At 34.3% G+C, this 14745-nt stretch overlaps 1 protein-coding gene across 6 annotated transcripts in view; it reads right to left on the reverse strand.

Moving 5' to 3' along the window:
• Positions 1-14745, reverse strand: part of LOC110457797 — an 87703-nt gene that overhangs the window by 23877 nt on the left and 49081 nt on the right. For 5 of the 6 annotated variants that reach the window (XM_021509204.1, XM_021509203.1, XM_021509205.1 and 2 more), the window contains exon 2: positions 655-1381. In XM_021509204.1, the coding sequence (XP_021364879.1) occupies positions 655-1381 (727 nt within the window). Of the gene's footprint in view, positions 1-654; positions 1382-8482; positions 8544-14745 lie in introns of those variants that run through there. The other variant, XM_021509207.1, reaches the window with a different exon arrangement.

Consider the following 14745-nt stretch of genomic DNA (forward strand, 5'->3'; position numbering starts at 1 on the left):
GATTGATTTATTGATTGACTAGTGTTACAAGTCTTTCCGTGCGGAGATTTCAACCAAATCAAGAGATTTCAAACAATTCACTTGTATTACAATGCCTCTTCTGAAATTCTCTTCCTATCGTAAACTACCTTAAATCCCTTTAACTTGACTCATAAAAAAAGAAGAAGAAAAAAGGCATTCGTTAGTGTGCATTAAATGCTGAACTAATGCATCGTCATTAAATGTAAAGATTTTCCAACGAGCGTTTGCTAGTTATCATATAGTTAATATATTCCAAAGTGATCAAATAGCAGTTATAGAACACCATTGCCCATCCTGAATTAGAGTACCCTTTTTATCTTAACACGTACACACGGCTCAAGTATTTAAAACAGAAAAACATTTGCAGAGAATACGCGACGGCGCATACATTAAGGAGGGCGTCGCTAATAAATATGACTGCAACGTTTGCTGCGGTAAAAGTGCACGTTAAGATCACGACCTGCGCACTGACGAAATAAACATGGTCTCAAATGTGTGCCCGCATGTGGCTACATAGTGTTTGAACTAACATATTTCCTGTTTAGCGTGAATGATTTTTCTTTATTTGTTGAATTAATTACAAAATAAAGCACCGACAGATGTGTATGGTTGGAGAATCAAGGTACGTCTTACCTGTTTTTCTATGAGTGGAAATATCTTCTCTTTGGAACTGTTGGGCATCTCCTTGAATACACTTTCACCATAATTGAAATATGTCCTAATTTCATTGTTAAGCACATCTGTCGTTTTTTCTACGATGGTGTGAAACCGTTCACGGTCTATTCTAAGAACTTCTGACCTCTCTTTAGTGAAGACAGTAGCCGGTGGCGATATATCTTCATCCCTGCTCTCAGCATTAGCCATACCCAGATATTCCCCCGTGCCATGACTGTAGATAATGTTAGGTTGATAAACGTTTCTGGATTCTGTTGAGCTCATATCGTACGTGACCTCAACGGCACCATGCACAATATAATAGCACGATAACCTATCCTCCCATGGTTTCTTAACCACATATTCAAATTCTTTGTAGTCTTCCCTAGTCACCACGTGACTTAGGGCGTCTTTGATGTAATCCTGACCTTTGTGTATAAGTTTCAGACCGTCCACCACTGTCCTCATTGAGAGCAGTTCTGACTTTGTCAACTTCCGGTCTACGCCCTCCTCGACAGCCTTCGCGTTACGAATCATCACCCTTTGTGCCTCTCTTGTAATGATAACGTTGCCTTGGGTTGCAAACAAGCGTTTGTTGAACACAGGTGGGAGGTCCTTCTTATCCTCTTCCTGCCCCCTTTGGCGATTCGCCTCATCATTCAGTCGCTTTGTATGCACAAGATGTTCCACAACTTGACTCATTTTCCTGCAATGAAAGAGAGAGCAAAACGACACTTGATATTAAAAGGTATTGATCTGTGCAGAACTTTGCATCAATGCTTCAATTTCCTGTCTGACCGACTCAGCGAGTTAGAGAACCGCGATCATATTGACTCCGTGGGACGAAAATAATTTTTTTCCGATATATGAAGGTAGGCCTTAAGCATATGAGGAAAATATGTCAATTAAAAGCCAGATATCACTCTATCAGGGTCCAGTTTATTGATAGGTTATGTTACAGAGTAGAATAATGTATTTTACAAATGGATATATCATACACTGCATAATATCTTTTTTTATCGTCAATTGTAATTTATCTCTATATTTCACATAGTCGTAAGCATCGCTACGTGTATAGAATTATCAGCTATTACATCATTTTTGTCCTACCAATGGCGTCATATGTGCCGTCATTCAATTGTCTGTAATGTTACGTCACAATATTACGAGCATATCAATAAAATCAAAAGGATAAAGAGGTGCATTTACATTTGCGCTGCAAACCACTTTATGAACATCACTAGCAGAAATGCACTTCATTTGAGTATAAAAGCAAAAACTCTCGTGAGGTATTACATGGTTTACTTATGACGTCACGAATTAACCTTGTGTGGTGTGTTTCGTATGATGTATAAGGTGTTATAACAAGAGTTTCATTTTCACAATGAACCATCATACATTATATAAATCAGGATATGTTAGGTATAAATTATTTGTTGTTAAAGAAGTTGTAACGTTTTATAGATTTTTAGAAGTATCTGTTTCCCCTATCTTCTGCATTTGTTCCCGTACAACCACTGAAGAGACCGAAATAGACGAAATGACCGCGCAGTGTCATAAACAAGTTAACTCTCTGTATTTTCAGCATTAACGTATGATTATCTTTACAAGGTACTTCCTTCTGTTTATTTCTAGTGTTTATTTTATTATATTAAATCATTTCTACACTGTGCTTGTACCTTAATGACAATACAAATATCAATATTCAGAAAAAGTCACGCAGGCCAAATAATGGGTATGCTATTTTGAGTGGCATATATAATCAAGTGCAATATGTCATGTTTACTTACTGTACAGAAATCTGTGTTTGTTGTGCAATGTTATTGAGTATTCATCATACAATTTGAAAAAGTCATGCTTACATAACCATATAAAAAGTGAAGTGCTGTTAAAAACTAAGCCAGTGTTTACAATCAATATTTATTAGAAATATGAGCACTTCAAAATTATACATGAATAATTTATATAAATAAAAGACCAACCTAAATCTCATAACCTACCACAAACATCACTTTAACAAATAATGGTATTTATCTTATTAAAATACATGTAGAAATCATAATGTATCTATGATATTAGAGACCGTGCATGCACAGTCATGAACTACATTAAATCAATTGTTCAATCTTTTTATTTGATGGATTTGCATAATTTCAGTGTAACAGGATTTGCAATAATATGGGAATCTATATAATAGGGACAAAGTTCAAATGTGTAACATATAAACCTATATAATAGTTACAAAGTTCACATGTGTAACATATAAACCTATATAATAGGGACAAAGTTCTCATGTGTAACATATAAACCTATATAATAGGGACAAAGTTCACATGCGTAACCTATAAACCTATATAATAGTGACAAAGTTCCCATGCGTAACCTATAAACCTATATAATAGCGACAAAGTTCACATGTGTAACATATAAACCAATATAATAGGGACAAAGTTCACACGTGTAACATATACACCTATATAATAGTGACAAAGTTCACATGCATAACCTATAAACCTATATAATAGTGACAAAGTTCCCATGCGTAACCTATAAACCTATATAATAGCGACAAAGTTCACATGTGTAACATATAAACCGATGTTATAGTGTCACGTACACATGTTAACTTACAAACCTATGTTATAGTGCCACGTACACATGTGTAACATATAAACCTATATAATAGTGACAAAGTTCACACGTGTAACATATAAACCTATATAAGAGGGACAAAGTTCACATGTGTAACATATAAACCGATGTTATAGTGTCACGTACACATGTTAACTTACAAACCTATGTTATAGTGCCACGTACACATGTTAACATATAAACCTATGTTATAGTGTCACGTACAAATGTTAACATATAAACCTATGTTATAGTGTCACATACACATGTAACCTTTTAAACCTATGTTATAGTGTCACGTACACATGTTAACTTACAAACCTATGTTATAGTGCCACGTACACATGTTAACATATAAACCTATATAATATTGTCACGTACACATGTTAACATACAAACCTAATTAATAGTGTCACGTACAAATCTTAACATATAAACCTATGTTATAGTGTTACGTACACATGTTAACAAACAAACCTATGTTATAGTGTCACGTACACATCTTAACATGTAAACCTATGTTATAGTGTCACGTACACATCTTAACAAACAAACCTATGTTATAGTGTCACGTACACATGTTAACATACAAACCTATGTTATAGTGCCACGTACACATGTTAACATATAAACCTATGTTATAGAGTCACGTACACATGTTAACATACAAACCTAATTAATAGTGTCACGTACACATCTTAACATATAAACCTATGTTATAGTGTCACGTACACATGTTAACAAACAAACCTATGTTATAGTGTCACGTACACATCTTAACATGTAAACCTATGTTATAGTGTCACGTACACATGTTAACATATAAACCTAAGTAATAGTGTCAGGTACATATGTTAACATATAAACCTATGTTATAGAGTCACGTACACATGTTAACATAAAAACCTAAGTAATAGTGTCGCGTACACATCTTAACATATAAACCTATGTTATAGTGTCACGTACACATGTTAACATATAAACCTATGTTATAGTGTCACGTACACATGTTAACATATAAACCTATGTTATAGTGTCACGTACACATGTTAACATATAAACCTATGTTATAGTGTCACGTACACATGTTAACATATAAACCTATGTTATAGTGTCACGTACACATGTTAACATATAAACCTATGTTATAGTGTCACGTACACATGTTAACATATAAACCTATGTTATAGTGTCACGTACACATGTTAACATATAAACCTATGTTATAGTGTCACGTACACATGTTAACATATAAACCTATGTTATAGTGTCACGTACACATGTTAACATATAAACCTATGTTATAGTGTCACGTACACATGTTAACATATAAACCTATGTTATAGTGTCACGTACACATGTTAACATATAAACCTATGTTATAGTGTCACGTACACATGTTAACATATAAACCTATGTTATAGTGTCACGTACACATGTTAACATACAAACCTATGTTATAGTGTCACGTACACATGTTAACATACAAACCTATGTTATAGTGTCACGTACACATGTTAACATACAAACCTATGTTATAGTGTCACGTACACATGTTAACATACAAACCTATGTTATAGTGTCATGTTCACGCACGAAGGGAAAAAAGACTGTAGTCTCTGTCAGCAAAGAAATAGACAACATTATTTGTCAAAACAAAAAGGCAAAATAAAGCACAGTGTCAGTGATGAAACAAAGGCAAAAAACACTAAAGTGTATGTCAACACACAAAGACAAAATCTTCCACAGTGTCTGTCAGCCCAAAAAGACAATATGGACCACTGTGTAAGCCAGCACACAAAGGCAAAACAAACCCTGTGTAAGTCAGCACACAAAGGCAAAACAGACCCTGTGAAAGTCAACACACAAAGGCAAAAAAGACCCTGTTTAAGTCAACACACAAAGGCAAAACAGACCCTGTGTAAGTCAACACACAAAGGCGAAATAGACCCTGTGTAGGTCAACACACAAAGGCAAAACAGACCCCGTGTATGTCAACACACAAAGGCAGCATAGACCCCGTGGATGTCAACACACAAAGGCAACATAGACCACATGTGTGTCAACACAACGACAACATATACCCTATGTATGTCAACACACAAAGGCAAAACAGACCCTGTCTAAGTCAACACACAAAGACAAAACAGACCCCGTGTAAGTCAGCAAACACAGACAAAATAGACTCTGTGTAAGTCAACACACAAAGGGAAAACAGACCCTGTGTAAGTCAACACACAAAGACAAAACAGACCCCGTGTATGTCAACACACAAAGGCAACATAGACCACATGTGTGTCAACACAACGGCAACATATACCCTATGTATGTCAACACACAAAGGCAAAACAGACCCCGTGTATGTCAACACACAAAGACAAAACAGACCCCGTGTAAGTCAACACACAAAGACAAAACAGACCCCGTGTATGTCACCACACAAAGGCAACATACACCCCGTGTATGTCAACACACAAAGGCAGCATAGACCCCGTGGATGTCAACACACAAAGGTGAAATAGACCCCACATGTTAACACATAAACCTATGTTGTAGTGTCACGTACACATGTTCACATACAAACCGATGTTATAGTATAAACCTATATAATAGTGTCACGTACACACTATATAATAGTTACAAAGTTCACATGTTAACATATAAACCTATGTTATAGTGTCACGTACACATGTTAACATACAAACCTTTGTTAAAGTGTCACGTACACATGTTAACATACAAACCGATGTTATAGTGTCACGTACACATGTTAACATACAAACCTTTGTTAAAGTGTCACTTACACATGTTAACATGTAAACCTATGTTATAGTGTCACGTACCCATGTTAACATACAAACCGCTGTTATAGTGTCACGTACACATTTTAACATACAAACCTTTGTTAAAGTGTCACTTACACATGTTAACATACAAGCCTATGTAATAGTGTCACGTACACATCTTAACATGTAAACCTATGTTATAGTGTCATGTTCAGCACACAAAGGCAAAACAGACCCTGTGTAAGTCAACACACAAAGACAAAACAGACCCCGTGTAAGTCAGCAAGCACAGACAAAATAGACTCTGTGTAAGTCAACACACAAAGGGAAAACAGACCCTGTGTAAGTCAACACACAAAGGTGAAATAGACCCCGTGTAAGTCAACACACAAAGGTGAAATAGACTCTGTGTAAAACCTATGTTATAGTGTCACGTACACATCTTAACATGTAAACCTATGTTATAGTGTCACGTAATCATGTTAACATACAAACATGTTATAGTGTCACGTACTCATCTTAACATGTAAACCTATGTTATAGTGTCATGTTCAGCACACAAAGGCAAAACAGCCCCCGTGTAAGTCAACACACAGTGTCACGTACACATGGTAACATATAAACCTATGTTATACTGTCACGTACACATGATAACACATACACCTATGTTATAGTGTCATGTTCAGCACACAAAGGCAAAACAGCCCCCGTGTAAGTCAACACACAAAGAGGAAATAGACCCTGTGTAGGTCAACACACAAAGGCACCATAGACCCCGTGTATGTCAACACACAAAAGTGAAATATACCCTGTGTAGGTCAACACACAAAGGCACCATAGACCCCGTGTATGTCAACACACAAAGGCAACATAGACCCCGTGTAAGTCAGCACACAAAGGCAAAACATACCCTGAGTATGTCAACACACAAAAGTGAAATATACCCTGTGTAGGTCAACACACAAAGGCACAATAGACCCTGTGTAAGTCAAGACACAAAGGCAAAACAGCCCCCGTGTAAGTCAACACACAAATAATATTGTCACGTACACATGTTCACATATAAACCTATGTTATAGTGTCATGTTCAGCACACAAAGGCAAAACAGATCCTGTGAAAGTCAACACACAAAGGTTAAATAGACTATATGTACGTCAACACACAAAGGTGAGATAGACCCTGTGTAAGTCAAGACACAAAGGCAAAACAGCCCCCGTGTAAGTCAACACACAGTGTCACGTACACATGTAGACCCCGTGTATGTCAACACACAAAGACAAAATAGACCCTGTGTAATTCAACACACAAAGGTGAGATAGACCCTGTGTAAGTCAACACACACAGGTTAAATAGACTCTGTGTAAAACCTATGTTATAGTGCCACGTACACATGTTAACATGCAAACCTATGTTATAGTGTCATGTTCAGCACACAAAGGCAAAACAGACCCTGTGTAAGTCAACACACAAAGGTGAAATAGACCCTGTGTAAGTCAACACACAAAGGTTAAATAGACTCTGTGTAAGTCAACACACAAAGGCAAAACAGACCCTGTGTAAGTCAACACACAAAGACAAAACAGACCCCGTGTAAGTCAGCAAACACAGACAAAATAGAATCTGTGTAAGTCAACACACAAAGGGAAAACAGACCCTGTGTAAGTCAACACACGAAGGTGAAATAGACCCTGTGTAAGTCAACACACAAAGGTAAAATAGACCCTGTGTAAGTCAACACACAAAGGTAAAATAGACCCTGTGTAAGTCAACACACAAAGGCAAAATAGACCCTGTGTAAGTCAACACACAAAGGCACCATAGACCCCGTGTAAGTCAACACTCAAAGGCAACATAGACCCCGTGTAAGTCAACACACAAAGGCAAAATAGACCCTGTGTAAGTCAACACACAAAGACAAAACAGACCCCGTGTATGTCAACACACAAAGGCAACATAGACCACATGTGTGTCAACACAACGGCAACATAGACCACATGAGAATGGATGGAAATATTGCAATATCAACAGAAATCAAATATGTACCATAGTTGCGACACACAATGACATAATATACCACAGCGTCAACACACAGTTTAGTTAAACAAACATGGTAAAATATGCTACAGTGTCAAAAAATAGTAAACAGTGGAAACAAATATTCTAACGAAACATATACAACATTGAAATGCATGAACCGCGGAGATACTCAAACTGGAACGTTAGCATGAAACACCACAAAACAACAAAGATATGTCGGGGAAATCTGAATCAGAAAAGTTCCCTGTATAATGTACTTATATATGTATTTAGCTCAAGACTTGATACCTTCCGGGAAAATACAGCGGTAGATTAACTCATAATAATCGATACAATCCTTTTTTGTTCTTACCAGATTGCCTGAATATCCAAAACTCCAACACAGCTAAGTAGAGATAGACCAGGAACATGCCTCTATATGGCACCAGACTGATTTACACTGTTAATATTTAACTATTATAACGACCGTGATTACTCTTGTATCATTGCGGTCTGGGACATTCATAAGCCTCAAATGACAGTATAAAGGGGTCATTTATGGTTTCCGATGTTATATATTATAAAAAATACATTTTAAGTATTCAGGTGTGTCATAAATACATATTTCTTATACAAATATCACAGATTGTAGATCAGTTAGCAGACATGAAAGGACACATGACTTTGTAATGTAATACAAGATGACCCTGCTACCACGCCGACTCGACATCCAGTCGATTTTTAAATCGTGATTACTTAACCTCAAATTTGGAAATCGAGGCGGGCATAATACCTATACCTAGTTTTATAGTTAATTGCATTTAAACTGTTAGAAAGAAAAATGAATTCATATATCATATCATGTAGTGAGCAGTATATTAGCACACTAGTAATCTATGACTGATATTTAGTAGAAATATTATAATTTTTAAACCATTTTTCCTGACGTTCACATCCTAATGTAGAAGGAACATGCATAACTATAAACACATTGTAACACGTAATTTATAAACAGTAGTTATAATCATGTAGACAGTAGTTATAACCATAAAGACAGTAGTTATAACCATATAGACAGTAGTTATAACCATATAGACAGCAGTTATAACCTTATAGACAGTAGTTATAACCATATAGACAGTAGTTATAACCATATATACAGCAGTTATAACCATATAGACAGTAGTTATAACCATATAGACAGTAGTTATAACCATATATACAGCAGTTATAACCATATAGACAGTAGTTATAACCATATAGACAGTAGTTATAACCATATAGACAGTAGTTATAACCATATCGACAGAAGTTATAAACATAAAGCCAGTAGTTATAACCATATAGACAGAAGTTATAACCATATAGACAGTAGTTAAAACCATATAGACAGAAGTTATAACCATATAGACAGTATTTATAACCATATAGACAGTAGTTATAACCATATATACAGAAGTTATAACCATATTGACAGTAGTTATACCCATATAGACAGTTGTTTTAACCATATAGACAATAGTTATAACCATATAGACAGTAGTTATAACCATATAGATAGTAGTTATAACCATATAGACAGTAGTTATACCCATATAGACAGTAGTTATAACCATATAGACAGTAACTATAACCATATAGACAGTAGTTATAACCATATATACAGAAGTTATAACCATATTGACAGTAGTTATAACCATATAGACAGCAGTTATCACCATATAAACAGTAGTTATAACCATAAAGACAGTAGTTATAACCATATAGACAGTAGTTATAACCATATAGACAGTAGTTATAACCATATAGACAGTAGTTATCACCATATAGACAGTAGTTATAACCATATAGACAGAAGTTATAACCATATAGACAGTTGTTATAGCCATATAGACAGTAGTTATAACCATATAGACAGTAGTTATAACCATATAGACAGTAGTTATAACATTATAGACAGCAGTTATAACCATATAGACAGTAGTTATAACCATATAGACAGAAGTTATAACCATATAGACAGTAGTTATAACCATATAGACAGTAGTTATAACCATATAAACTGTAGTTATAACCATATATACAGTAACTATAACCATATAGACTGTAACTATAACCATATAGACAGTAGTTATACCCATATAGACAGTAGTTTTAACCATATAAACAGTAGTAACAATCATATATACACTAGTAATAATGTAACCATATAGACAGTAGTTATAACCATACAAACTGTACTTATAACCATATAGACAGTAGTTATAGCCATATATACAAGAGGTATTACCATATAAACTGTAGTTATAACCATATAGACAGTAGTTATAACCATATAAACGGTAATTATAACCATAAAGACAGTAGTTATAACTATATATGCAGTAGTTATAACCATATAGACAGTAGTAATAACCATAAAAACAATAATTATAACCATATATACAGTAGTTATAACCATATAGCCAGTAGTTATTACCATATAGACAGTAGTTTTAACCATATAAACAGAAGTAACAATCATATATACACTTGTAATACTGTAACCATATAGACAGTAGTTATAACCATACAAAATGTACTTATAACCATATAGACAGCAGTTATAACCATATATACAGTAGTTATAACCATATAGACGGTAGTTATAACCATATAGACAGTAGTTATTACCATATATATTGTAGTTATTACCATATATACAGTTGTTATAACCATATAGCCAGTAGTTATTACCACATAGACAGTAGTTATAACCATATATACAGTTTTTATAACCATATAGACAGTAGTTATAACCATATAGACAGTAGTTATAAACATATAGACAGTAGTTATAACCATACATACAGTTGTTATAACCATATAGACAGTAGTTATAACCATATAAACAGTAGTTATAACCATATAGACAGTAGTTATAACCATATAGACAGCAGTTATAACCTTATAGACAGTAGTTATAACCATATAGACAGTAGTTATAACCATATATACAGTTGTGATAACCATATAGACAGTAGTTATAACCATATAAACAGTAGTTATAGCCATATATACAGTTGTTATAACCATATAGACAGCAGTTATCACCATATAAACAGTAGTTACAACTTCCACCCAGTAGATATGTACATAAGGACAGTGAAAATAACCATATACTTAGTAATTATAACCATATATATGGTAATTTTCTTGATACATATAGTTAGTATAGCTATATATATACAGTAGTAACAAACAAATAGACAGTGAATATAACCCTTTACTAAGTGATTATAACCATATACCAAGTAGTTATAACCATATCGACAGTGAATATAATCCTTTATCAAGTATAATGACTATACACCAAGTAGTTATAAACCTATAGACAGAGAAAAAACCCAGTTACTATTACCATATAACTAGTATTTGCATGTATTTAAGCAATGAATGTTTTAGCAAATGTTGGTATGGTCCTATAACACACATTGTTATTGATGACATACCTGTGTAACTATGCAAGTTTGTCCGCAAAAGCAATGTGTGTTATAGGACCATAACAATATTTGCTGAAATATTCATTATTTATGTTTACATTTTGATAGGGTAGTTATGCTTTATTTCGATATTTCGAACAGTTCTTTGAACAGCAAATTAAGTCTTGACAACAATGAAATTGATGACGTCACAATAGAGATTGATAATGTTACAATAGCAATATTTTCCTTTTCAGTGCATTGGAATAAAAGGATGGAGAGCAAATATAAATATAACCATAAGCCCAGGTTTACATATATAACTATATAACCAGTAGTTACATGTATAACCATGTAGTCAGTAGTTATAAGTCTTAATCTTAAGGGTATATATTGTACTTTATAAACATGTCAACACCATTTTACCTATATGTTTATGGAAACGACTTGGCAGTTCTTAGGGTATAATTGGATAATATAATGACATATAACAACTTGACATTCAGGACGACCTTTCTGTTTGAAAGGAGAAACTAAGAAGTGTACTTTAAATCACAAAGTACTTCATCGTTGATAGTTAAATAGCATTTTGATGATTTAGCTTTTAACTTGAAGTAAATATGTCCTGATACACATATATGGTTGATTGTCTCCACCTAAAATTTAAAAAAAACCCACCATTTTAACGATTTATCCTTTTACTTTAAATAAACATGTGTTGATACGTATATAAGGTTGATTACCTCTAACTGTTAACTATCTTCTTTATTAACAAAACATATAATGTTGACATCACGCAGTTATTTACGCAATTAAATAGTATTAACACAGTAGCTCGCGGGAAGTACAACCCTATACATTTGTAACGTTTTAAGGGTTTGCGTTTATATTCCTGGGTATCTGTCCCCTTGATTTATTCTACATGTGTTTCCGAACCCTTCAGACACAGATTATCTATTAATCTTAGCAACCAGTTATGGGTTCGATGTGGAGGATTTGGTCATGGAGTGAAGCAAATGTTTACTTTGCTTGACTTTTCCTATCGACTTGATTTTAAGCAAGATCTTCGTTATATCGTAGTTCAAGTGAATACTTGAAAACTTAAAGTTTATGGAAGTCATTTAATCGCTTGCAAAGCACACAATGATTTAACACTTTAACTGTGATTACTAATTGGTTTAAACACTTGTGAATGTTAGGTAAACTGTAACAGTGTAAATGATCGATAATTGAAATGATTGCGTTTTTGCTTTGAGTAAATTATCGATAAAATATCCACACCACGTCGATATACCTATGTTAATGTTATGAAGTTCAAAAATATAAAAAACATTTTTTTTTATATATATCAGAACCATATAGTCAACGCGAACATTTCCAAACCGCGGTCAGTTCAAAGAGTCAAAACGCAAACATTTCTACGCGCGAGAATTTTCACTTCTAAAGTTGATGCTAATTACAAGAAACGATACCTTAAATAGTAAGCCGAGAATTGGCTATATTTAGTACACACTCTAACATAACTCGGTAGTTAACATTACTTAATGATAGTTTAGGTCATATTTAGATCACATCCCCCCCNTTAAAGACGACATGTTCGAACTATTGTGATTTATAGAAGTCCTACTTTCACCAAACAAACACAATAGTTTATCTAAAAGAACACGACATCTGCATGCTTAAAAAAACAATGATTTCATGGCAGTCATATTTTCACCACACGTTTACCACACAAAGCTTCGCTGACAAACGCCACGTAAGTTAAACACTAATTAAACAGTTAACGGTAATGTGTATGGATACAAATCCCACATTAAGCCTGATATCGACCAATGGATTTTGTCTCGGAGTCACAGATTAGTAGGATCCCCTGTCAGCACAGACATTATACATCATCGTAGGAATGGTAAGTCTATACAGTAATTTCTCCCCGGAAGGTCCAACCTCTAATCCCCTAACAGATAGGGAAGTAGTCTCAGGTTTTAAGGATGAACTAGAAAATCTGTAGATAGGAATGCTTTTATCAATATCTAAGTCGGAACGATTTTATCGTTTATATCCCCTTAAGGTATTTAGACGTCCAGGTACAGGTGTATGGGTTATTAGTTGATTAAGCCGACGTCATTAGTTCGCTGATGTAATATGTACGGTATCAATCTATGGTAATGGGCAAGTTTGTGCGTGACGACACTCCGAATAGCTACATTTTTGTGAATATGAAATCGTTAAATCAAAATTAACATGTGCATGATATGTTTACACGATATCTAATGTGCGGACAATATGACTTAGAAATATTTGGAACAACTTGCTGTTTTTGAAAATGGTACCAATGCTACTTACAATGAAGGTACTAATTTCTATTATAATACATGTTATCTAGAAATCTAGAAAAAGACTGATAAGAACACTGATTAAATCATACCATGCATGTTCCTAGCACGTGCGGGGTGGTTTAGATTTGTATTATTAAACATTTTGAAGATAAAAATAGCACGTCGGAATTTCCGGCATAAATTCACTTTTAATCTTGCAAAAAATAAATTTGAGTTACAGAACGCGAAACTAAAAAACAAAATAAATGAATAAACAAATCAGAAAGAGATTCAAGCTGCACATGTTGTCTAGTGAAATCGTCTACTTGACTAGTACACAAGCTCGTGTGAAAGGCTATATTTTCGCGGGTTTTAATACTCGTGGTAATATATCTTGGTACAATTAAGCAGGGGTTACACTTTGCGCTACACCGAAATTTACTTTCGATTAAAGATTATTTTCACATGAACAAATGATTGTATTCAGCTAGTAAATGTAGCAGAACAAAAACATGCACGACATATAAACACTTAAATTGTCGCCTCAGAGTAGTTTTTTGTTTATATTAATGATTCATTTAAGATGAATTGAAATATCTCACCGGCACAATGAACCGAACAAATTGGTCGGCGTCTCATGAACATAAATAAACGTTTCGACATGCTGCATTTTGCCAGAACGTTTAAGGAACCGTTGCGGTTTATATCATCCTTTTGTATTGGGTTGAACGACTTCATAACAGCTCAAAAGTCAAATGAAGAAAGATTGCTGCATAAAAGAAATAATAGTGAAGTAAAAAAAGAAGAAAATGGATAAATATCGGGTGTTATAATAGGGGTTTTGGTTTATTATGGGGGGG

This window comes from Mizuhopecten yessoensis, unplaced genomic scaffold (assembly GCF_002113885.1).
Source record: "Mizuhopecten yessoensis strain PY_sf001 unplaced genomic scaffold, ASM211388v2 scaffold9311, whole genome shotgun sequence".
Taxonomy (NCBI): Eukaryota; Metazoa; Mollusca; class Bivalvia; order Pectinida; family Pectinidae; genus Mizuhopecten; species Mizuhopecten yessoensis.